This window comes from Ostrea edulis, chromosome 1, assembly GCF_947568905.1.
Source record: "Ostrea edulis chromosome 1, xbOstEdul1.1, whole genome shotgun sequence".
Lineage (NCBI taxonomy): Eukaryota > Metazoa > Mollusca > Bivalvia > Ostreida > Ostreidae > Ostrea > Ostrea edulis.
In genome coordinates this window covers 74,839,689-74,866,887 of record NC_079164.1, presented here as the reverse complement: position 1 = coordinate 74,866,887, position 27,199 = coordinate 74,839,689, and the positions used below count along the sequence as shown (strand labels likewise).

General features: G+C 33.7%; 1 protein-coding gene across 2 annotated transcripts; it reads right to left on the bottom strand.

The window, feature by feature from the left end:
• LOC125681399 (serine/threonine-protein kinase TAO1-like) lies at positions 1-25,470 on the bottom strand. Of its 2 annotated transcripts, none has more exons than XM_048921472.2 (18): positions 25,203-25,470; positions 23,272-23,492; positions 19,455-19,526; positions 18,145-18,246; positions 17,779-17,824; positions 17,458-17,607; positions 13,978-14,130; positions 12,648-12,823; positions 12,224-12,415; positions 11,855-12,004; positions 11,206-11,379; positions 10,768-10,902; positions 10,445-10,573; positions 8,856-9,053; positions 8,479-8,718; positions 3,876-4,088; positions 3,269-3,451; positions 1-888 (listed from the first exon to the last, which is right to left on the bottom strand). In XM_048921472.2, the coding sequence occupies exons 2-18, from the start codon at positions 23,401-23,403 to the stop codon at positions 640-642; spliced, it is 2,694 nt and encodes an 897-aa protein (XP_048777429.1). In that variant the 5' UTR covers positions 23,404-23,492; positions 25,203-25,470; the 3' UTR covers positions 1-639. The 2 variants fall into 2 exon arrangements, with proteins under 2 accessions (XP_048777429.1, XP_048777434.1); XM_048921477.2 differs by lacking the exon at positions 25,203-25,470 and adding an exon at positions 24,878-25,117.
• Between the last annotated feature and the right edge of the window lie 1,729 nt (positions 25,471-27,199).

Genomic DNA, 27,199 nt, shown 5'->3' with positions numbered 1-27,199 from the left:
TTAATACTATATATTTATTATCATAATAATTTTGTAGTTTAGTAGTTTCACATGTAATTATTGTTATCATAATAACATCTTGTGATAATCTGAAACAAACAACAATATTGCCTTTATTTAATAGTCGGTCAGCTTGTTGCATGCTAAACTTTCTTGCTGTAAGCCGAGTACTCTTCTATTTTCTTGAAATCTCTACCCAGGATTCTGGGTAAACAACCTGCCTTAGCACTGATCAACTATCACCGGTCTGTGCACACTGGTCCTGCACTGTACGACCAAAGTGTGCTATGCACCAACTTTTCGATTTTTAAAAAATGATGTTAAAGAATTTCACAGCTCCTCCATTGACAAACGTTTCACTTGTAGTACACGAAACTTTATCTTCTCCACGTCTTGGCCGGTATTTTCCTCCTTAAAATCTCAGTTAAATCACATGATATGGGAATCACATACATTTTCATTGTATACGGTTATGGAAGTGTGAAAAAAAGTGACTTTCCTCCTACGATAAAATCTCATCTTTTCTTTGCTGAGATAAAAATTCGAAAAACTATGATGCTTTGATTGCCTCGGTGATGAAACATTGGTATTGGTAGAGAGTTAAGTTACAGTGTCCGTTACACAGACGGTATATGTTTATTACGTATTATATGCCTGCGATGAGAAGGAACTGCTACTACTGCTGGGGGTCAAACTGATCATACTGCCTCGCAAACTGACATCGTCATCAAAACTGCCATCACATGACGCCTCCGCCACCTTGGCCGAGTTCATTCCCATTTGTTCTGTAACTTCATCAAATGTTTCTATTTCCCTTTCCTGTCTCTCCTGTAAAGCATGAATCTGTTTCGTTCTTTCAGCACTAAATTTGTTTCTTTCATCCTCCATCTGAAAATAAATTTCATTGGTATTATTACTATTAAATGTACCATCCTTATCTGATAGTTGCACCATATTATATCACAATTGTATATTGCATTGAAAGCTCTTTTTATATCTTTTTTAATATAATTTTTGAGTGTGTTTTTTTTAAATACATCTCATGGAAACTTCTAATGAGTTTCAAATCAAAACCATGGAAAATCAAGAAAGGAAAAAATATATACATTGTCTAGGAATAACCACGCTATTTTCCTGACCTTTTTATGTATGTCAATGAATGCTGGACAACTCCCCCCCCCCCTCCCCCCCCCCCCCCCCCCCCCAGGACAACTCGCCCTATCTCATGGCAACTCTCTTGAGAAAACTCGCCTCCAAAATTATAAATGAATATATTATCACACTTTCGTCCAGTCTTTGTTTTCTTGTTTTTAATTTGTGCAATTTTTTTTTTACCCTTTTAAGAGTATAAAGATACAGTATGCCTTGTTAATTCATACTTAAACACGAACGGTGAAATTCTAATAGAATTATACACAAATTAGTGCATTTAAGAACAAGATGTGTTTGTGAAACACAAATGCCCCCGATAATGGCCAATTTCGAAGATGGCCAAGGTCACAAGGGCAAATATCTTGGTACCAGTAGAAAGATGCTCATGTACAATATGAAAGCTCTAATACTTACCATTTAGAAGTTATGGACCAATGTAAAAAAAAAATTAAAGTGGTTCAAATGTCAAGATCAAAAGGTTCAATACCAATGGAAAGATCTTGTAACAAGGAATACTCATGTGAAATATCAAAGCTCTATCTCTTACTGTTCAAAAGTTATTAGCAAGGTTAAAGTTTTCAAAAAGTAGGTCAAATTCCAAGGTCAAGGGTAAAAAATTTTGGTACCCACGGAAAGGGCTTGTCACAAGGAATATTCATGTGAAATATCAAAGCTCTATCACTTACTGTTCAAAAGGTATTTGCAAGGTTAAAGTTTTCAAAAAGTAGGTCAAACGTCAAGGTCACGTGGTCAAAAATGTTGGTACCCACGAAAAGGTCTTGTCACAAGGAATACTCATGTGAAATATCAAAGCTCTATCACTTACTGTTCAAAAGTTATTAGCAAGGTTAAAGTTTTCAAAAAGTAGGTCAAACTCCAAGATCAAGGGGTCAAAAATGTTGGTACCCACAGAAAGGTCTTGTCACAAGGAATACTCATGTGAAATATCAAAGCTCTATCACTTACTTTTCAAAAGTTATTAGCAAGGTTAAAGTTTCAGACAGAATGACAGAATTACAAAATGACAGACAGGACAAAAACAATATGCCACCCGATCTTCGATCTCGGGGGCATAAAAATAGTATAATTTTCATAATTCAATTTACAAGGAATTATATTTACTGATCTTAACATAACGGAATAAAAGAAATAAATGTCTCCAATAAAATTTGGGTTTTTTTAGGAGGTGGGTGGGGGGTGTTTATCAATACAGTATGTATGCTACATAAGTGTAAATGTGATGCATGAATGTTCACATGTAATATTTCTCAACTAATTCTTGTTGTAAAATCATAAAATTCCTACTCAAGAAATTTTATAACGGCTTTGTTTTACTGATTATGTTTAGGCAGCAGTTTTAAAGTGAAAAGTACACTAATGATAAGGATTACCTAAACTACCTTAATGATTGAAGTCAATATAACAGCTATGGGGAAATCATACATTAAGATTTAAAGCAGATTATTGATAAGGCCAAGCTACTATTCTCCCTACCAAAACCTAGCTTGTTTCTGCTATAATTATATATTTACATCAAAGTGATAATGAATTTACTGAATCCCAGCACTGGACTTTCATGGCTTGTGAAAATGAAATCTTTTGCTTTGCATAAAAAGACACTAAGTACGGAATTCTGCATCAGTTTAATGATGGTTGAATTGCGTTGCATTTACAATCTTCCAATTCGCCGGTGCCAGGAAGTGTTATGTTGTCTTTCCTGTCAACTTGCACCCAAGGTTCGTTAATTGTACAATAAAAATGAACATTTTTTAAAAATAATTTAATTTACTGTGTGATTTTTATCAAAAGACTCTCAGACTAATCTGATTAATTAGAAAAATGCAATACCTACATAAAATGAAACATATATAATAGCTGTGAAAAATGTTTATAAAAGTTATATAGATATCACAATATTATCATTGATTAGATGGATTTAGAGATGAATATAGACCAAAAATAATATTTGTAAATATCTATGATATGAATAGGCAAGTTGTCTCAAGAGAGAGGCAAGTTGTCTCAAGAGAGGGGCAAGTTGTCCCAAAAAGGGGGCAAGTTGTATTGGGGGCAAGCTGTCCTTATACCATATGAATAACCCTGTTATTTTCCCGACCTTTTGCTCTAAGAGAGCCCTTCGTAGGGACACCCTCTCCTCTAATTCCTTGCGATCTCTTTGGTGTTGGGCTTCCATCTGCATTTTGATTTTACTCTGATATGCCATTAATAACTCCAGTTCCTGTTGAAGTCGTTGTTTCAGTTCGTGCTCCTCCTTAATCTGCGAGTCATCCAATCTCATCTGTAAGGATAAAAGAAAACCATAGAAAAGGAAAGGAATGCCTTTAATCACCTATTTGTATACTGTACCTTAACAAACCTATTCCAATGAACAAACTACATAGATAATATACTGTTTGTACGCCTAGCAGGATTCACCTTTCAACATTTTTGGCGATGAAGCAAAAGCACTAGTTTATGATTTCACTAAAACATGAAAATCTCCACGTATCCATTACCATACATTGAAACAGCTCTAACGCCAATACATCAGCTCAAATCATGTGCCACATTCTAAATACACTGAAATAAGTACATACATGTTATCTCTCAAACTGTTTGTACAGTATATATACAAGAGGTTGTTTAGTAAAATAAAACACTCAGTAATTACAAATTTCCACACACCATACTGAGTGGAAGAGTATAAACTAGCAAGCACCTACATTTTGCTGTTGCAGCATCTCTGCAATGCTGGCCTCATACTGTTCACCCAGCAGATTCAGTTTCCACACTTGCTCTTCTTTGAGTTTTTTGGCCACTGTTTTCTGCTCATTTTTGGGTGTATTTGCCAACACATGATCCTTCAGAGCTTTATATTGCTTTCTTTGCGTTTCTACAGCTTCATGAAACTGTTTCCTTATTTGAAGTTCTTTTTGCTGCAAAAAAATAGGAAATATGCAAGGCCATATAAAATTAATTATCTGGTTCTCAGGCCCTCCTGTGGCTAATGAAATGGTGCCACATGGCAAATTCTATTGCCGTTTTCAAAAAGAAATTCCCAATGCAGTGTTGTGTTATTCCAGAAAAATTTAATTTTGGATTCTAATTTTAGAATTTCAAATACATAGTCTCAGAAACGTTTAAAATGAAAGAATGATAAATATTTGTGGTATGTAGATCTAAGTTACATGTTGTCAAGATGGCAGCAAACGTTTCTCTAGTGTCTGTTCAAATATGTCCATGGGCTCATTCTATAACTGTTTTTCTGTTGATTATCGTCAGGCTTTAGGATGTGTGTAGCATATCAAAATCATACTTAGTAATAATAAAGCGCATCTGTTGAACCTCTGTCAATACTATTGTGGACTTGACCCAAATGACATCAATGGAGGGCCAAGGATATTGTCTTTAATGGATAAGATTTTTCGTGGAAAAATCTGACTTGCAAGTCTAGCAATGAAGCGCAATATTTAAGTTTTGGACGTTTTCCACAAATCTGTTTCTTGTGTTTCTGACGAAAACTTATTTAATACCCTGTAAAGCACCAGCAGCCCCAACAAAAGAAAGCATAATGTAGCTACCAATAAAGCTGCTATAAAATGAGCAATAGATTATTTCATGTATACAAGTCTTGGTATATGTTTGTCATTATGTTAAAAAAAAAAAGGCCACATCAATATTATTTAAATTGAAAAAGAAAATTAAATTCATTCAAATCTAATTACTAAAAATGAATTACTCTCATTTTTCCCTGCTGGGTTTTTTTTTCTGCAGGTCTAAAATTTGGCAATTTGCCGGCTCAAAAGTATGCTAATAATTTTAGTGGAATGAATTTTGGTGGACAGGCAAGAGTTATAACTCTTGCAAATACTGAAGTCACAATTGGGTGCATATTTGGCAACTGAAATTTTCGCAGAAAACTATCTAACTGCTAAAATAAACCAAATTTATCATCCCGTTGAAAATACCTGCTATACAATAATAGGTTAAAATGAAAATTTTAACTTATTCAACATGCAAACTCCCCGTCGAGGCCTCATTACGTCATCTATGTATAGACCTCTTCCACATGACGCAGTACAATATACAATTTTGTATATTGTGAGTCTGTGATTATAATGCGGGCAAATAACAAAAAAGAAGTAGTTCGTAGTTAAAGCTTGAAAATATTGACATTAAGAGCATTGATATAAAAGAATGGATTTTATTTTAAACATAAAATGATCAAAAGATCATTAAAATGTAGGGAGACAAATTATAGTGTAAAGTAATGAACTTGATGTTTACGTTCTTGTTTTGAACTGTTTACGTTTGACGTTATGTTTTTTCATCATTCTACAATGACGTCACACAATATACGCAGCCTAAGTAATCGCTATCCCATAATCCCTAACTGGAAGAGTTCGGTTTGTGAGCAAACAAACTCTGACGGAAGTTTAATTCAACATGTGTAAAAAGATTTTGCAATTTTCCTTCCTAAAGACCTTCAGATCCAGTTGGATTTTACATCCCCCCAAAATATCAAAGTTGCTTTTCTGAAAGTCTCTGATGAATCAGAATATACATTCATTTATTCTCTTCATTTATAGAAAAACAATTAGACAACAACACACAAGGAACACAACACATCTCTATGAACAAGTTATCATTATCATTAAACAAATACAATTGTCTGATCATCAGCAAATTTACAATCTAGGGAAACTTTTAACGTTGGAACCTTAAAGGTAGCTCATTACACCAAGGTTTATACTGAGTATAACACTATGTTACAAGATGGCAATTGATTGTTTTGTGCAATCATTAGCGGATAGTGTTGGTTTGACCTGCAGATCCAGAGATCAAATCCACCAAAGTCTTTGGTTCATACTTATTAAGGTCTTCCGTAACAATGGAAGACCTTCTACTGATTGTGCTGGTTAAGATTATTCTTATTATTCTTTTTTTTTTTTCTTTTTCCTAGACGCTAACTTTCAAGCTTCATATCTCGTTCATTTCTGCATGGATTTTGCTCAAATTTTCAGGGTTTATAAACTTTACAGAACAATTTTAAAATCATATACTACATTTAAGAAATTCCCTTTTGTTCACGAGTTATTCCCCTTTGAATGAAATTTTAGGGGCTTTGGTTTCCAGACAAAGGCTCTGAGACTGTATAAGCTTGAGCAGAAAATGCATTGAAAATGAAAAGTAGGAGCATTGTAGTTGTGCACATCGTTTTTTGATTACAGCGTTCGAAATGGTGGTTGACAGGGTTAAAAAATTAGGACGCCTAAAGGAGCAAAAAATTACACATATTTTCCTTTGTATCTTTTAAACTAAAAATATTTTAAGACGTGTAGAACAAAAGTTGTGCAAAATGTTAAGAGCTTTCTTTTGATATCCCTATAAAGGGGCTGGCCCCTTAAATTAGGGATCTGGGGATCTTCAAAGTTTTCGCTTTATAACTCAAAAACGGTAAATTTTTCGATATGGCTTTCGCTGAAAAAGTTGTTCTTTAACATCTTATTGATCTAATAAACATAATATTTTGCTCGAGTATTGTGTTATATATGAGTAAAAAGCTTGACCCGCAAACAGGTAACCGTATCATTTGGTAGGTGAAGGGGGGAAAATATGCGTATAACTTAAATAAACTTGCTTTAATTGATAAATCTGACTTCATGAAATGCTAATATTCTTTTAAAATAAGGTTTTAACGTGATCTATGGTTCCTTTAAAAATCATCTATCGACAACTTTTTTTTTTTTTATTACTTAGTAGCTTTAATATAAACAATCGTTCCAAAGAAAAAAAGAGGAAAAGGTTATCTCTTTTTCGATTGTTATTAAAACAACGATATATTTCATTGAAGAAACAAACCTTCAAGCATAGAATAACTCAGTCATTAACTACACGATTCTTACATACACCGCCGGGTTTGTTTTTGTTTACAATTACATAACCGCCTCGAGGAACCATCGCGTGTGAACCAGGGCATGTACACAAAGTAAACATTGTCGTCCTAAATATAACACAGAATGTTATGTTTTTGATCATATTGGATTTTTCGAATAATTCAGTCTTTCCGGGGATGTATATACTTGTTTATACGTCCCTGGTCTTACGTTTGATTTGTTTTAAATTCAAAACTCTAGAGCATTGAGTCAGGCATCAATCTTAAAATCTGCAATTTAACATACAGTTCGTTTCTCAATAATGTCTAATTGAATGTGTGTTTAATATCGGAGATTCATCGCTGCTGGACTAGCGATCTGTGATTTCACACTACTTTAACTGAACACACAAGCTTTACTCAAATTCTTCGTTGTGAAAAAGAAAATGGATACATTTTACAAACATAACGAATTATTTCTGAACATGTTTTGAAATCAATAGTTTATAATCATGATTAAACCAAATCTAAACATGCGTATAGAATATTCAGAAACCCATGGCCGACCAGTCTCATTTCAAATGATTTGTTGTTTTATTGTTTAAAAACAATGACTTTGATTAAACATTGATTCAGAACTCTTGGTCCAAATTATGTAGCTTCGGCACGTGCCGCTGGCGTGAAATTCATACGCGACTTCTGTGCGCACTGTGTACATAATATACCTACATGTATTTACGCAGATAGATATTAAAGTTTAATAAAATATTCAAGATTTGAGAGCAATTTATTTGATTTGTATGTATAAATAATTCAAACTCGATGAATTATTCTCTTCAGTCTGAATATTATGCTATCATAATTTTGTTGTATGATAAAATATTGGTAACAGCTATAAACCTTTACTGTATGTCCTGAGCCATAAATTTCATAAATTTAAATAGTAATTTTTTCTTCATTATTGGGACTGAAAAGTTAAATGCTGAAAGAATTTAATCTCACATACACGCGCCATATGATCAAAGAATATGTCCTGGCATTGACCCATGGTCACATTGTCAAGTTCACTTTTTAGAAAATACAAACCCTGTCCTGGCCATATCAAGTAATGAAGAAACATTTAGATTTCATACTTATAACAGATTTTCATGTTAACTGAGGCTGTATTAGGACCTGACCCAAGGACATATGGTCAAGTTCAAGGTTTTTATGTCACACAGCTCCGACGGAAGACCTCTCGTTGCTTTGCAACGAGGTTTGCTCTAGTTGAAACATATTTTTGAAAATCATGTTTATACTTCCTGTCTATTTAATATATGTACTTACTACATTACATATTAAATCATTCATAATTCGATCATTTCGTGCTGATTTGAAAAACTCTTTTAAGGTGTAGTGAGCCACCTTAAATTAAAACACTTGTACATGTACTAGAATCCACAAACACCCACCTTTAGACTCCTGGGTTGTTGTTTATGTTCTAAAGCATGTTTCTTTCGTAACTGTTGCTCCTCTTTTGCATTGTATTCTTTCTGATTCTCTTTTTCAGTTTGATGTTGCTTTTTTAAATGATCGTCCTTCATTTTTTGAATAGCAGTTATTTGTTTATATTCTAAATCCTGAGTTGATTCATGATGTGTTATTAACATATTATGTTCAAATTCTAACTGAGTCTGTTGTTTATTTAATTCCTGAAAGAAAGAAAAAAACATGAAGCATTACCAAATAACTGGAAAAACTTGTATTTGTGTAGTGGGAGAGCAAAAATTATCCTCTCTTTAATCTGTAATTCACATACAAAATATTCCAATTAAACCTAGTTCCTTACATCCCTGAGTTGATCCTGCATGAGTTTATGCATTGACATAAGTTTCCGCCTCTTGAACTTGCGGAGTTCGAACTCCATTGCATCCCTATGCATCTTGGTTTGCCTGTCCTCTGCCTCCTTCTGGCGCTGCTGAAGTCGGTCTTTATGCGCCTTTAGCGTGTCGTCCCGCTCCTTCTTAGGTGTGTTATTATCTATTTCCTACAACCAGAATTTCAAAAGTAAACTGAAATGTTACATCCAATTTACATAAAATCAAACAAGTGTACACATACTGTGATTGACTTGGCTTTTAAAAATGAAGGACCTAAAATAACAAGGGTCAACCCATTAAATAACCTCAGCAAATCAACAAGGGTCAACCCATTAAATAACCTCAGCAAATCAACAAGGGTCAACCCATTAAATAACCTCAGCAAATCAACAAGGGTCAACCCATTAAATAACCTCAGCAAATCAATAAGGGTCAACCCATTAAATGACCTCAGAGAAACAACAAGGGTCAACCCATTAAATGACCTCAACAAATCAACAAGGGTCAACACATTAAATGACCTCAGAGAAACAACAAGGGTCAACCCATTAAATGACCTCAGAGAAACAACAAGGGTCAACCCATTAAATGACCTCAGCAAATCAACAAAGGTCAACCCTTTAAATAACCTCATTGAATCAACAAGGGTCAACCCATTAAATGACTTCAGCAAAATATAGAATTTTTGTCAAACTACAAGATATTACAATTTCACAAAAAAGAGCAAAATACACCTGTCCAATGTATTCAGTAGAATGCAGTGGTAATCAAAGAAAGGATTAACATCCAAATACACCAGCAAACAAAGGATCTATTGATACTTTCTCATAATATTGGAGAGTATTTAATAAAATGTTTGTTCTGAAATGATTGTTGATTATCAAACTGAAGATGGATTTCACTCTTGTAAAATATGGCATCAACACCAAGGGGAACCTGTACACAAAGTCAGATGACCCTAGCCTTAACAGTACCGAGTTTCTTTCATGATTGCTCACAAAAATATGACCTTGAAAGATAACATGCCATAGGAACATGTATACCAGGTTTTAAAATCCTAACCTTATTAATTCTCTTTTTATCCTTCCTACATAAACAGAGAGAGAGAGAGACTGCACCATACCATAATACAACCTGTCTTTGTGTATCTAGTCTGGCTATCCTAAACTTATTAGTATCGTTTCTATCATGTTTCATACCTACAAAATCACTTGTGCATGCTTGACCATCAAAAACAAGTCTTTCAAATGACAAAGACAACTCTTTCAAATGACAAAAGACAACAATAACTATAATTATTTTGGCCCCACCTTCATCAGTCACACAGTTTAGACCTTGACCCTTCAATTAACTAATTGTGAAGTTTCCATCTAGTATCATGTAGTTCAAAAGGTTATGACCAAAATCAAAGATACAAGTAACAAATGGGCAGAACATCCCCCCCCCCCCCCTAATCTTCACCATAGGGACATACAAATTCTGTATGGAGACACCTTGTCTCTCACTTCATCCAGAAAATAACATACATTTAGGTGCTTAAGTACAGATGTGTACTTACCTTTTTCATCTGTTCTTTATTGAGTTTATATTCTCGCTTTTGAAAGTTAGTGAAACTCTTTTTCTCCGTTTCTTGTTGCTGGCGTATTTGTTTGGCCAGTTTGGCTTCCATGGCTTGATGTGTCTTATTCTGAAATTTCAAACAATAGATGTTTATACATATCTTGTAATGTCATTGGATGATTCAATGTCTTAATACATGTACATTCAGTGATTAACCAACAACATGTTTCAGAAACAAGACCTCAGAAGCATTTTATGTGAATAGGAACATAATAATACTAAAAAGTAAAAAAAAGAAAGAAAAATGGCACAACAAATCACCTTCTTATCAATTTCAGCGACCTGCCTCTTGCGTAATTTGTCCATTTCTGCCACAAAGTTCTGTTTTACTGCATCATACTCCTTGTCTAATCTCACTTTGTGCTCCTCCATCTCTGCTGCAAATTTAGCCTCCATCTACAAGAAATCAAACATCATGATATATACATGTACATATATTTCAATGTTCGTTTCAGCCATTTACATGAATTTGTACAATACTTCTTATCATTATCAGAACAACAAAGACAACAAAATCCACAACTTCGGGGATAATTTTTCAGTTTATAAAATCTATCAACGTTATCAATAAAATGAGAACCCACTCTCCTGATAGAAATAATTTAATCTTTATTAATAAATGCTGCATGCACAGTGTAGCATACTGATTACATCCATGTCTATGTCAGTAATCAATACTGACTGAACAGAAACACTGACCTGACGTAGCTGCTTTTGGTGCTGTTTTCTCATTCTCTTGTACCCAGTGAACTGTTCCTTGAGTTCGTTTGTATGTTCATGCTCTTTGAACTGTTTAGTAACTATAGACGTAGGACGTATCGTGGCAAAGTTATTGGTGTCAGGCTCACTTCGACCACTGCTTGCCTGGGAAATCTGCAAATGAACATTCATGTGAATATACAGGACAAGGGGGTGGTAGTGATGGTAAGTGTCTACCTAAATTAGTCACTAATGATCTATGATCCATTATCTGTAGACATTGACATTATGCATATTTTCCTACAGTAATACTGTACATCACTATTGCATGTACTTTATATGTTTTACTCATCTTTGGAATTTTTTAAGAAAATTACAAAAATAATTGGATTATTCACTTACAAACCTGAGATCGCACATTCATAAAATATACAAGCAAATTGTGAGAGTAAGCAGGTCTGGTACTTTCCAAAAAATTCAAGATAACAAACATTCTACAGATCATATTTACAAAAGAAACTCTTACAAAACAAAATCACTTTACCTACAATATACAGACTTCAAACATGCAATTTCAAATCAACGTTTCATTTCTTTTGAACGACAGAATTTTCTCTCTGCGAGATCTTGTGAGCTGTAGAGTACATACTGATGAATGTCTGAAGTTACTGAAGCCTGCCTCCTCTTCATTGGGCACTGTCTGTAGGCTGTTCTGAGAACTAGACTTACTGCTGGTACTCACACCGCTCTGATGACTGGCAATACTGCTAGATTTACTGCTGTCAATGTTCTCCTCATCCTTAAAGAAATGACAATAACACTCCTAAATAGCCAAAAATTGAGAGAGAGAGAGGGAGGGAGGTCACTTAAGGATTAGTCAAGCCCTTTACTATTCTATCCATGCTGAGGAAGTTAACATGTCCCTACAAGAAGCCTCATCTGATCACTGTGACGCGAGTATTAAAAGGGCAAGTAGCCCCTAGTTTTTCTCATTGACCAATATTGTTAAAATGTTCACCTGTGAGTTTTCATCTGTGGAGATGTTGTCATCAGGACCATTGCTGTCCACATCTCCATCTTTTTCCCCAAACATTAATATTTTCATCATCCGCCGGTACTGAAGGTGATCCAGTTTCCTCACAGCGTCCTTAGTTCTTTGGATCAAGTCCAGTATGACATTACCAGGCCGGGGCCTTGTAATAAATATATGCTGGAAACACAACACAATGGTCATTTACATTGTAATTCAAGTCGTTGTTATACATTATCTGTTGTAATTCCCTTAAACTTTCAAATAAGGATCACATATTGGTGTGAGGGTATTACAACATAATGTAGTTTAAGCCAGACTTTATCAGTTTATCTCCTTGTTCTTTTTTTGTACAAAAACAAGTAAATGCTACTTGACAAAAGTCAAGCTGAAACCTTCCAGTAGAACATACTTGTAATTGTATATCTGCAGAAGGTCTATCACAGGAAGATTTGGCAAGGCAGGAATCGACAAAGCTACGGAAGTCATCGGACCACTCTCCCCCTGCTAAGGTCGGGGGGTCATTCTGTGCTATGTGGTACAGAGCACTCATAGCATTCATGTTGAACAACGGTGGCTTACGCTCAGCTGAAATCCAAACATGAAGAGTCTATATCTTTGAATACACAACATAAGTAGCAAACCACAGAAATTTGACAGCACCAGTTTATGTTAAGGGGCATGGACATGATTTTTGATGGGTTGGAATTCATACATAAAGTGGATTAAAAATATATCTACACAGGAAAAGAAAGAAAACTGGCAGGAGCCGTTGCAGTTCATATCCTCACATATTTTCAAAAATAAAGTTCATTTCTTATATTTACATTGTACTTTCATTTCTGTTGGAATTCCCATTTGTTAAAACAGACGTACTATATTTACCTGAATTCTTACTCACATTGTTAACTAATGCATCACATTCATAACGAAATGACTTTCTTACAATTTGTAGAGATATCAAAGCCAAAAACATTGGAAATGTGAATATTGATAAATGAATTTACAAAGAAAAACAAACTGAAAATTTTTACTGTCAAAGATTCACCGAAGTCATCAACTTTGGCACCATGTTGATAGTATAGTCATGTAACACATACACATAGACAAGGCTCATGTCTTGTTTTGAAAATGAAAAGTTTACATGTCTTAAATACATCTATGAATCGGTTTTTAAAATTTGGGTTTGTTATTAAGTTTTACATGTATCAAGTGCTTTCATAATATCAATTATATATCCAAGTAATTTCTTTTTAAGTAAAATTGTGTTCATAATCCTTTAAATCAACATGTCATGTCTGCACAATTTCAAATGATATTATCCAATCATATTTCATTAAAAAGTCCTTCTAAGACTTTTGTATCTTATTTTATCCCAGCATTTTGTAGACTAAGAATCTTAGCCAATCAAAACCAAAAACATTTATAGATTTCCTCTACAAATAACATTACAATCAGCATAGGAGCAGGGGAACCAAATTTGTTGTTATAAAGCAGCTGAAAATGTGCAAGTTTTTAACCAAGATCACATGGACTTGATTTGAGCTGAAAATTTTTATATTTTATTTTTCCATTTCTAATGTAAACATAAAAATGGGAAACTAAAACTTGAAAATTTTCAGTTCAAATCGTGTTCATGCCCCTTTCAGAAATTGTTAAGCTCACTAGAGCCTATGGCTTAGGCAAGTAGACAGACACATTGCATCTTTGTATAGAGAGCATGCTGAAGGTGAAGTACTTACCCAGTTCTATACATGTGATGCCTAGTGACCAGATGTCTGCTTTCCCATCATACTGACCCTCGTCCATGGCCAATATGACCTCAGGGGCCATCCAATACGGTGTCCCGACAAATGAGTTAGCTGGACATGCCATGGAGGCAGAACCAAAATCAGCTGTAAATACACATGTAATTTTAACATTAATATAGTGTTGAATCACCGATGCAACTAATTACCCAAAAAGGATGAAAGAACCCATTACGATTTAGAGACTCAAATACTAATTTTTATCAATATCAATTCATTAAAAATACATAAATTATGTTAGTAACATGTCTTTATAAAGATACAAATGTCTTATTATTTTTATTTTTGTCCAAACCACATTAACACAGGTGTTTGACAACTTATAATAATGATGTTAATTTGGGTAGTTAGTGGCACGTTCAAAATGGCTGCGATAAGTGAAAGTGCAGACAGTTTTACAATTTTCAGTTACTTGGAGCTACATGTATTACGCACTTCAGTTTATGAATTGGGGCAAGAAATTCAAGTTAGAAATTATATCTAATGCTGTACATTCTATGTGATAGTTTATTGCAATGCTCAAACATTCTGTTTAGTGGTATAGCATCAGGATCAACTAAAATTCGACCAAAAAATAAAAGGCATTTTTCCAAATTCATTTATGCACATTTTGGGAGGTATACAGAATTTCGGAAGTAATGTAGATTGATATGTATGGATATATTAGAATACAGAGTAGAATTTTATACCATTTGGTTTGTTGTTTTTACATCGGCAAACTTGGGTACCCTATATTTAGAGTTTGATACATTTACTCTTTAATAGTAAATTCAAACCCAGGCAATATATTTACCTATGACTTGAACAAACTTGAATCTGCGCCACTACGTGAAGATTGCATATTGATATGACTATTCATGCCCCTGCTGCTCTTGAGAGTAATCTCCTATATACCTAAAACCAGTTATAGCAAACCTCCAAAGCCACCAAAAAACAGTTTGATATAACCAAACTTTGTTATATCCAATAAAATTTTCTTTACTTTCCTCTCTTTAAGGAATAAATTTCACTTTGCAACAAGCAAAAATTCATTATAAGCATATTCATTATAGGCATGTTTTACTGTATTCTTATAACTTTGATCCCTTCATGTGGCCAAATCCTATCCCTGGGGACCATCTAATAATATAATAATTTTAAGAATACAGTACCGTATATACTCGCCTATAAGTCGGTCGACCTATAAGTCGGTTGTATTTTTTAAGGTTATTTTGTAGGAATTTGCCATTGACCCGCTTGTAAGTTGGTACAATTTTTTGTCAGAATTGGTTGATAATTTCAAGTCAATGCTCTAGTGTTTTTATCTATGTTTCAAAAAATATTTTGAGAAATTAATAATTATGAGGTGCTCAATATCCAAGCCATATCTGTTTGGAGTTTAAACACAACCCTTGATTGATCATTGGCAATTATCAGTTGTTTACCTAAGCAATTATGGTCTCCTAATTACCAGTATGCATGTGCCTCTCTAAAACTGTTATTGTGTGATCCTGGTATAATTCCTTGTATCAACAATAGAGTTTTTAAGAGTCAAAAATGATGATCTAACTTATCTGTTAACAATATTCAATCTTTTATGAAATATATTTCAGCCGGTATACTTATGAATATTTCAATATTAAATCGGGTTCGCGATTCAATTTAACTGATAAACGATAGATTAGTAAAATTGAATGAAAGAATTAGTTACCGGTATGTAAATAATTTTTAAAATAAATAATATACACTTAATTAGATAAAATTATGAAAATATGTAAATACTTGTACTTTATACATAATTTTAAAATACATAAACAATATGATGTGTCTAGATATTTGTGAACAATAATCATTTGTGTGGTAATCCATGATAATCATCGAAGTTGTATAAAAACACTACATTACACCGCCCAGAAAAATACCAATCTTCTTAGGACGCGCCTATAAGTCGGACATAGAGTTTTGGACCAAAAATTTACTCCCAAAAATCCGACTTATAGGTGAGTATACACGGTATATATAGCTATGGACAAACTTGAATCTTCACTGTGTCAGGAAGATTTTCGATAAGTTTCACCTTTTCTGGCATTATGGTTCTTGAAAGGATTTTTTAAAATGACCCCACCCAATTTATCATCTTTTCTTGATTATCTCTCCTGGGAAAGATGGGATGACCCTTCATTTGAACAAACTTGAAGCCCCTTCACCCAATGATACTCTGTGCCAAGTTTGGTTGAAATTGGCAAAGTGGTTCAAGAGAAGATGAAATTGTGAAAGTTGACGATGACAGACAAGGACAACTTTTGATTACAAGAGCTCACTTGAACCTTTGGCTCAGGTGAGCTAAGGGCTATTCCAGAAATAAATACATGGGGGGGTCGGGAGGCACCTTTTGTATATACCAAGCACCCATAAAAAAAAATAAAAAATTACCCCATGACCCATCAAATTAATAAACTCATTTTACAATGACCCATCTAATAAAAAAAAAAAACTAACCAGATCCACCACAAAAATATTTTTAAAAATGAAAACGGTACAAATCTCGCGAGGTTTTCGGGACAAACATTCTAGTCAATGACGCGGTAATGCCTGTGCGACATTGTATCAGAGTAGTTCTGAAGAAACGATGTCACATCAACAATCAAAGGCATCTATGGCGGGAATGTTGGAAAGATTGGGAGTCCAAACGATGCTATTATCATGAAATGGGTATGGATATGTTTTTCCACAAATCGTTCGTCTTCTAATGGAGCCCGCGCCCGGAGGCCTCTAGCCTCTATATCACCATCACACCAACTGATAAATATAACGCATCGGTACCCTCGTATAAATCAACTAAGGTTTGCCTATTTTTATTAGAAAACGGAATACCTATTGGTTTCAAAATATTCCCAAAATCGATGCACTGTACACTGTAATAATCTACAGAACAGAGTTCGCTGCCATCACGTCCAAAGGGACCCTACTAAACGCGCCTCTAATTTGAAGAGTGCCGTTATGGAAAGTTATGCGCTGCAAAGAGCGACAACTCGAATAGTTCTATGTTACTTCCGATTTCGAAAGCACGTTTTCAATTTTCCCTCCGACGTTTTGTAACCAACACGACAAGAGCGACAGTAAAAATATTCTGAAAACTCAACACCCACATGGCACAAAATAAAACAATAGAAACTACCCACTACCCATAATAAATATTTTTTTAACAGTCCAACCACGGACCAATTAAAATATGAAAAAATACGACCACCCATACAAAAAAATATCGTTTGCCGCCCGACCCCCCCCCCCCCATTTGATCATTTCTGGAACAGCCCTAATAATATGTTAGAACGATTAGAAAAACTTTCATTTCATCAGACAGACAGTTGAGCAAATAGATGGATCTACAGGTCAATTACTATACACACCTTTACAAAAAATACTGAACATTACCTAGCTTTACAATGCCACTTTCGGTGAGTAAAATATTGCCAGCTTTGACGTCTCTGTGGATTTTCCCTTGACTGTGTAAATAGGACAATCCCTGTAAAGCGTCGTGACAAATGGCAGAAATCTCCAACTCCTTCAGAGGTTTCTTGTGGACTACAAACATTCACAACATTTTTTCACAATTCGCTTATACATTAAACCATCTAGTTGGCTACAAATTTCCAAGTTTCATGAATTTGAAATAATTTTTAGGCTAAAACCATTGATGGTTTTTTTTCTGGAAAGTTTGTACACTGCGCCTCATTCAAGAGCATTATTACATACCTTCTACTATATCTGAAGCAGAACCTAAACAGTACTCCATCACCAGCTGTGAAATAAATCATTTACTCAGTTAATGTTAAACAAGCGGTCGGGCCACTCTAGGAAAACATTTCACAGAAAATAGAATTCATTACAGGTAGAATGGAAAGTAATTTGAAATCTTCATTTTATTGCTCGTAAAGAATCATTCTTTTATTCCTACCCAGTAACTAATTCCATCACTGGTGCTAAAAGTTTCACAGATGTTCACACCAATCATAACATGTAATATTTGTTGTGATGAATTTATTCTGATCTTAATGGATATCATTCCCCACTATAACCAGTGAAGAAACTCTGTATGTAAACATGAATATCAATCCTTACCCAAGCTGTGTGTTCCCGTAGGTAGCATCCTTTGTAGCTTATCGTGTGATCGTTCTGTGTTGAACACAGAAATTTCACCTCCTTGATAATATCTTGCCATTTCTGTTAGAATTGATAAAAAAGAACAAAAGAGTAAATGCATATTCATGAATTAAACATTAATCCTCAAATACATTGGTCCTTTGAAAATTTCCAAACAAAGATCTACTCATTTTCAGAATGAAGTTGATTCATTTAAAGATTTATGATTTATCAAAGACACATAAACCACCATAAATACTAAACAATTACTACTCATGATGAAATTCCTTCTAAGCAAATCTTGTTAATGTTTGAAATAGAGCAAGGTGTCTTAAATGGCTTTTATAAACCTTGTTAAATTACATAAAATCTATTTTGCCAAAGAGCATGCTGTCATGAAACATTTACATAGCTTAGCTGAGTGACCCAGATTGGGTTGTACATGTATATTTTTTAAAGGTTTTTTTTAAATGCACATTTTATTAGGAAGATGTTGATTGTCAATGATTAAAAAAATACTGTTTATCTGTAATTAGTTTAGGTTCCTGGTATACATGAAGATTAAAAGACACTGGATACAAAACATCCTTTTTACATTCCAATATGATTTTGACTTTAATTTGCTAATGATAAAACTTAAATGTTGGTTGGCTACCTTGCCATCTAGATGACCTTTTTCTGATACACTCGATCATACAATAGGCATTTTTCTCTTCCACGCATATCTACCAGCATGATATCATTCACATCATCATATTCAGAAACAACAAGATCAATAATCTTTATTGATAACAAGGAAACCAAGTAGGAACTAGGAAGTAAAAGTTTGTGTACACACAAATGCCTTTCAGAAATTCCTATTTATGATATTTTGTAAATGTGGGTAAAAATAGATCCGACTGGATTGTGTACTCATTCTGTCATCATTGTGTTTAATACCATAAGTATATCAAAGATTAATTGCATCATTTTAACTGCAATAATAAACATGTAGATTAAGCATAAACTCAGAATTTCTCTGGGGTTCATTTAAACTTGTGAAACCACTTTTAAAATGCAGCTTGATGGTAGGACTTTTTTTTTTACTTTCCTCTCTTTAAGGAATAAAATAAATTAGTTTTTATAACACAAGTCCAAAAAATACCTAGAATGTGTAAAAGCCATTAGTTGTTCAGTTGGTTCCTTAAAATTTTCAAACAGAAATTCACCTACTCATTTTCAAAACTAAGCACACCTACTTCTAGTGGGTATGATGTAATAAATTCTGGCATTTTGTTTATAAGACCCACCTCTGCAGCTTGCTTCCCGCTATAGGACATCTTCTTGATGGCCACAATCTCCTTTGTGATCTTATTCTTTGCCTGAAAATGAAAATAAAGCATTTGAAGGTTTTCTGTCACAAAATTTACATTTACGTAAGATATGTGCCAAAATTTAAATCCGACAGACATCGATACTTTCTGCACTTAAAAATTTGAATTCCACAATGTGCATATTTTCAACATGATAATGATAATGCATAGCTAAATTGTGCGACATTATAGGAAACAAACACCAAATTGCAGAATAATAAAATGTGTGATGTACATGTTTTAATCAAATTTGTCAACTCTATCTTGTTAGTCATTATGAAATTAACTATGTACCATTGCATCAATAATTGACCAAATGAGGGCTGTCATGATTAACTGCGATAAAAACATATTCGGTTCGGTTTATATTTTTCGGATTTCGGTTCAGTTTTAATTACATTTTATAATATCATCATTTGTTTGATACATGCACTATGATTGGTTCGATATTTTTAACAATAATATTCTAACCAATGCAAGTCCAAGTAACATCGGTAAAACAAACCATGGTGACATGTGAAAAGAAATCGCAAGGGTGGGAATAATTTAATTTTCTAAGAAAGGGGAAGACAGAAGTTTTTAACAAAGCACTCAATCTGCAAAAATATCTAAGTATAGGTTTTGAGTATGCAATGAGATCGTGGTAGATCAGTGGTAGAGCGTTCGCTTCAGAAGATTGCACGTCCGAGCCCCACTCAAACCTGAGACATAAGCATAAATGGTGATTGCTCCTTCGCCAAACGATCGGCATTCAAAAATGAGTAATGGGTCTCTCGAATAAGATTCTGAAAACGGAGGCCCCGTGTCACGGCAAGCATTGGCATGTTTAAGAACCCTTACTACTACGACCGTAGGTGCCATGCATAGGTCTAAATTTACAGTACCGAACCTAAAGCTTATAGTCGATTAATAAAGCTAAAGCTAATGTTGCCTGTTATTTTGTACATAATGTCGTCTATAAATAAATATTTCTTATTACTCTGTTGAATAAAATGCAATAAAAATTTATGTTTGAATTTGTACAGAAAAATAATAATTTCAGGGTCTTTGTTATTCTTGGGTCCATTAAGTTATTTTATTTCGTCATACAAAATAAAACAAAACCAGAAAAAACAAAAAGCAGGGTTTTCTTTCCGGAACCGAACCGAAAAATTTCTAATCAATCAGTGAAAACCAACAGTAAACACGATGATATCCATTATATAATCAACACAATCTGTTTTGAATTCTTCATGCAATCTCTTGAAAGAAATATAAACCACTGAATAAATCTATGGTGTCAGACTTGAAATATTTCCTAACATTTTCCCCATGTTAGCATTAATTCAAAATGGTGTACAATTCTCTTGCTCACATTTACCCAACTGTAAATTAAATTAATTTGCATGGACAACAGCCATAAATTAATGTCTCTGCAGAAGCATAAATAGACTATTGATCATTTATTTACAGGAATGGTCATAGCTTTTGTAGTTTATTTGGTGTAAAATCGCCTTCTTCACTTGCTGATCAGTTGATTATCTTTTATTCCTTCATATTATCTGTTCATAGACCTAGGTTCATTCTTATAAAACCTAATAAGAATGATTTACAACACTTTAATTAACAGTTCTATATCAGCAGGTCCTGGACCACAATGTAAACTACTTTTTAAAACTATTGTGCAATCCTGTATAAAATAAAGGATATTAACATTATAAGTTGATGTAGCAAATTTCAAAGAAAATTTGATTTCGACATCATAGTACCCCAACAAATTAAGTCACAAAACCATGAATAGCTATCTGGAAGTGCCATTATAAAAAAAAATGCATTCTGCAATTTTTTTATTTTTATTTTTTTTTTGGTTAAAACATTATTTTACATATTTAAAGAAAATTACCCATAACACATAAAATAACATAAGAAACGTTATTAGCGTATTACAAATATTCAACAAACTCAATGACATTTTCGTGAATATTGTAGAACATAATTACTATTCATATGCTCTGGGACCATTGCAATTTTAGCTATATTTTCCAAATAATAATTATTATCTATATCGGAAAAAAAACTGAGAAAATATGATGCTAAGACCTTAAAATGTACACACAATCTAAAGATACCATTCCCATTCAATAATTACAGCATGAAATGGTATTTTTGCATGAAAAAAAAAGATACTTTCCTTCTGGGGCCAACCAAACCCGTAATAAATGTGTATTTACCTCTGCATGAATATGTATATCTCTCATTAATAACTATAATTTTCAAGGCATTGAACTAAAACATAGACTGACAAATGTAATGTAACATTTCTTTAGACATCATTTGTGTTCTTGTATGTACGAGTATTACTTGTAATTTTCATTGATTTAAATAACAATTTTAAGCCAGACATGGCCTTCGCTGGTGTTCAAATCAGTTTTTACAAGGGTGGTTAAATAGGCGATACTACATGTAGTTAACACTCATATTGCATGGTTGCATGATAAAAATACAAGGTATTGAAAATTACCAAAAAGGATAAGGTACGCAGAATTTAGTTGATTCTACATACGAATTTCCCAATATGTGTAGCACGAGCCTGGGTTAACATTCTCTGACTAAGCGTTAACAAATGCTAAAATTGTTATGATCTATATACCTATAACTTTAGGTCGGTATCAACTGTTAACATTCATTACGATCTCTATAATAATCCTGAACTTTAAGTCATTACTATTGCATCAGATAAATTCCTATCACTATTTTCATCTGTTGCGATGTTATGTCAGTATTCATGTCACAAGGAGACTCAGCTGCCATCTTTAAATTAATCAGTTTATGGATTACTTAAAACACAATGCAAAACATGAAGTCATTATATCTCATCTGTCATATTGGAACTTTTTCCTCAAAATGTTTTTTTAAAAGCCACAAATACGGTGGCTATCAAGAGCGTTTAATTGAAGCTTTTAGTAAGCTCCTAAGTACAGTTACAATTTTCCAAACTTCAATCCCAATCCCTAAAGCTTACGACAAATGTTATAAACTGTCTTTCAAATCTCACATTCCAAGTTTCCTTCAAAATGAAAGTATTCACACGGTTGATGATTTAAGTTCTGATTTACATTGGAGACCGTTGTTAATTTCCTTGGATAAAATCTCACTCGGACTTTGCCTGGGTTATATCTTTACTGGAACATTTCCAATTTTCTTGAAATTAAACTTTCCTTAAATTTGCAGATAAAATCAATTATTTTGCTTCTTAATTCTTTTTATAAAAGCATTGTAATTGTTTTACAAATTTCTACCAAATAATGCTGTTTTTCCTCAAAATGAATGACCCTGGCCCTTGAAATCAAGGGTTTAAAAAGGTACTACTGTCACTAGAGTTATTTTCACCAAAATTTTAATTTTGCCTTCATCTAAATGGACGAATTCAGAAACTGGGAATTATCCAATACTCATGAGCATTGAATTTAAGGTATGGGGAGAATCTAACATGGGTTTAAATTATTTTCATTGCATCTGGGCAAAAATAACAAGAACCTTAAAGGGGAATACAGTATTTCCTCTTCCTTCCTTCTTTCTCTTTATCTCCCTTGACATTTTTAAATTTTCTCCTCCCACATTCATTTACTGTACACAATTTCACATTTTTTATTTTTCACACCGATAATTGAAATGTATTTCAATGCATTTGATACATGCTGAAGCATGTGTTTGTATTAGAAATCCTACCGCAAACTTTGTTTGGAATACCCTTTGTCAATAAAATCATACTCACATAGTATACAGCTCCAAAGCTGCCATGGCCTATTTCTCTTAAATCATAAAATATACGTTCTGGATCATCTTGAGAAAACAATGCAGCAACCTCTGGGTCTTTGAGCTGACCAGGGCGTGGTAAAGACGGCATAATTCTCTATTGTTTAATCTACATATCTTCTACATGTTTCCAGCTTCCTCATATTGAAATGACACAGCATGATATCGACAGGGTTAACACTAAAATTAAAAGTACATGTACAATTACCCTATGAAACAATACAACTTATCATTCAGGCATGATTACATGATATTCCTGGTATAATTGTTTTAAATCAAAGATTGCACTTAAGAAAATTCAATTCTGTGCTTAGATAAAATACCCATTTTTCAAAGATCATATTTCAGAAACTTCTGAGAGATCTATGTGCATTTGTACAATCATTCACAAAAAAATGCCCAAAACATACAAAGGGTCAAAGACTAGTATTAAGTATAATACCTAATGGTACTTGGTGGTAGGGCTGAAACGATTCACAGAAATATCGATACTGTTCAATATCAATGCTCGATTCAATATTCAATTCATTGCCTCGATTTTCAGTTTGATACGTTTATTACAAACGAGTTCAGTAAAATACATCAGTCTCAGCCAGTACATATTATTTTTACCTACATGAGGGACAAAATAGCGTCAAATAATGTTCAAACTATTGTTTGCCTTCTTGAGGTTGATGAAAATAATAATAATTAAACTATATCAGTTTAAACTACAACGAACAGGCATCTCACCGTTTGGCAGTTTTGCTTTTAAAATTATGATTTTGAATCTTGATAATTAATTTTTTCTTCAATGTTATTATTGGTTTCTTCTGTAAATTGTATTGTATTGAAAGTATGCTGTGGCATTTATATAAGTATTGCAATATGTATCGTATCGTTCAGCCCTACTTGGTAGTGTACTTGGGATTCTTTAACATAAACACTGACATTTCAAATATGATCAACATTCACTTCTTGAAGATTTCAATCAGGAAAACTTTTCTTACATTTTATAAAGTTCATGAGACTCAGAAGAGCACAATATGTTGTTCATAACACAATATACAAATTTATAAGAAAAACAATGATTATTTCACCTAATACTCCCTGTGCAGAAAAATTGTGCTGAACACTGCATCAGCACTATAAGCTGACAAATCAGTTTGAAAGTTAACAGCTACATTATGTTTATTTAAAGTTTTTGACATGCATCATTTTATTTTTTCATCCCCTGTACTCCACAGACAGTGTCGTTGTCAATGTGCCAAGATCAATGTGAACTTGAAACCATTTTTCCTTTTGAACCACACCAAAATGTGCAATCAACAGAAACTTGGATACAATTATACATCCAAGAAATGTGTTATTTTTCAATGAATTGAATGCAGCACTGCATTAAACAACTATACCCATGCACTAAGATCTGGCCTAGACAAATCATGAGTCACACCATATATGATTTAACTACAATGTCGAATGTAGCAGGTCTTATCATCCAGCCTGCATTATAAATCAAGCTGGTGATGGCTTGGGAAAAAAATGACAAGTGCAGGTCTGACAGTACCGCGTTCCACCAAACTTACAACATGCAGAGGTTACACTTCCTTGGGGCCATCTTCCCTCTGGCTCAGGAGAGGTTTTGAGTGTATTTATAGTAACAATTAACATTTTAAATAACCTGTTTTCTAATCTATTAGTCCTTTCTTATATCATAAGTATGACCAATATCCATCAAAACGTCCACACCTCCGCCTAAACAAATAAACACATAAAATACACACAGGAGTGGACATCATCAAAAAACGAGTCGGGGTTCCTACTCAGCTTCAAATTCGTACGTCATACAAAAAAGACCATGAAATAAACAACAGAGTTACTGTATTTAAAGAACTATTAAATAATAATTACTTTTTAGGGATTAATGTCGCTCTCCTAGTTCAATGTTTTGGTCAACCCTCAAAATTCTTTCGGTTTCTTTTTTCCCTACTTCTAATATGGCCACTTTTGCGCATGCGCTGAACAGACCGGGGACATTAAGCAGAATTTACTTCATAACTATCATTATTCTAATAATTGCCATCCCCATCTTGATACTTACGGCAGCCTTCACTTATTTACATATATAATGTAATTATTTCTATCAAATTGAGACTATCTAGCTTGCCGGAAATAAAACATCGTAGGTCCGCACTGAAAAATACCTCACATTACAGGTGGATCCAAAAATTTTCTCAACACACCTGAAGTATACTTTTGAAGTAATTTTTTCCTCCAGCAGGGCCGTAACTGCCGATGAGGCAGACGAGGCAACTGCCTCGTCTGATTTTTTGGCAAAAAAGAAAATAAAAGTCAGAGAAAAAGAGGAAATGAAGAGGGAAAATTGAGTAGGAATAGTTAAACTTATAATGACAGGTGTTTACTTCAACTTGATGTGACACTGTCTACATCAATATTGACATCGATCTTTTTGTCGGATTTTTTTCGTCAGTAAACCGGCATTAGTTCTTGAATTATTTATTTCCCGCGAAATCGTGACAGTTCACAGTCCTGAGACCGTGGCTAAATTCAACGGTAAGTGTCAAAACTATAATCATAATTTATTTTCGAGGGGTTCGTCATATCGGACTCTTTCAGTACATAGTGATGCATTAAACTACGCTCTGATAAAATTGACCAGTTACCTGCCAAAGGTCGGTGGCATGTAAAGTAAAATTGGAGTGGTACCCTCCGGGTAATCTGGCTTCCTCTACCGACTAAATGGTATGGCTGAAATACTGCTGAAAGTGACTTAAATCCCATTCAACCAGTCAAACAATCAAATACACCAACGAACGAAGTTCAGAGGTATTCAGTCACGTTGACTGCGCTGTCCGTCTTTCTGTGCTAATTCGCAATCCCCCAAACATGATAAATTGGGATTTAAAAAGTGTCATTTTCAGTCGTAAAGTCAATCGGCGGCCCCCAATCCCCTGCCTCCCCTGATTTAGAACCCTACTTACGGCCCTGTCCAGCATAAGGGAATTGTTTAATCTACATTTAAAATGGGGACTTTATTTGTTAATTACATTCCAAAAGTGAATAGAATACTTTATTTCTAATTCATGGTCCAAAACTTTATAGACAAACATGAGATGATTACAACAATGAGGAGAAGAGATGCCAAACGATAGAATATACATAATGATTAATAAGTTAACAATAGCTGACAAGGCATACTCAAGAACACATAATTCTTTTACAAATTTTGTGCATAATCAGTCCTTTCTAGGAATATTGATAACCCTACCCATTTCGATTTTTAACCTGTTCATGAGAAGAAAGCACAATGAAGATCATTGTGCTTTCTTCTCTAAATCTCTGACTATGTACATATAAATGATTTTCATAACCCCAGATTTGTTTTAGTTTCACATGTGCATGTGCTTAATTTGCCTTTATTATCGTTCTGTGAATTTTATTGAATACCAGTCTTTCACATGATAATCCAATATTGTTTTATTACAGAGCAATATCTAAATTTTTGTTTCCCATTATCATAAGTAATAAGTTCATATCTGATATTCAGAATATTGCGTATAACTTATGTACATGTATTTGCAAACCATGAATTCATGAGTCAAAAAAAGTTGGTGTGTTTTGGGTTGTTGTTTTTTTTGTTTTGTTTTGTTTTGTTTTTTGGGGGTTTTTTGGGTTTTTTTCTTTTTTGGCTTTTTTGTTTGGGTTTTTTTTTTTTTTTTGGTTTGTTTTTTTTTTTTTTTGTTATTTTTAATTTAATTTTTTTTTTTTTTTTTTTTTTTTTTTTTTTTGGTTACATTCATATGCATTCTTGAGTAAAAGACATTCAGTAAACAAATTCTCCAATCTACATGTTAACTTACATACCATTAAGAATAGAATGACAAAGT

What these genes read in the sequence shown, in the direction of transcription:
- LOC125681399 (XM_048921472.2), bottom strand. Translation starts at nt 23,403, where the DNA reads ATGCCGTCTTTACCACGCCCTGGTCAGCTCAAAGACCCAGAGGTTGCT. An exon ending in GTAACTTCAGACATTCATCA is followed by an intron (nt 11,380 to 11,854) that starts GTATGTACTCTA and finishes GTTCATTTGCAG; the next exon opens with ATTTCCCAGGCAAGCAGTGG. An exon ending in AGATGCTGCAACAGCAAAAT is followed by an intron (nt 3,452 to 3,875) that starts GTAGGTGCTTGC and finishes TTATCCTTACAG; the next exon opens with ATGAGATTGGATGACTCGCA.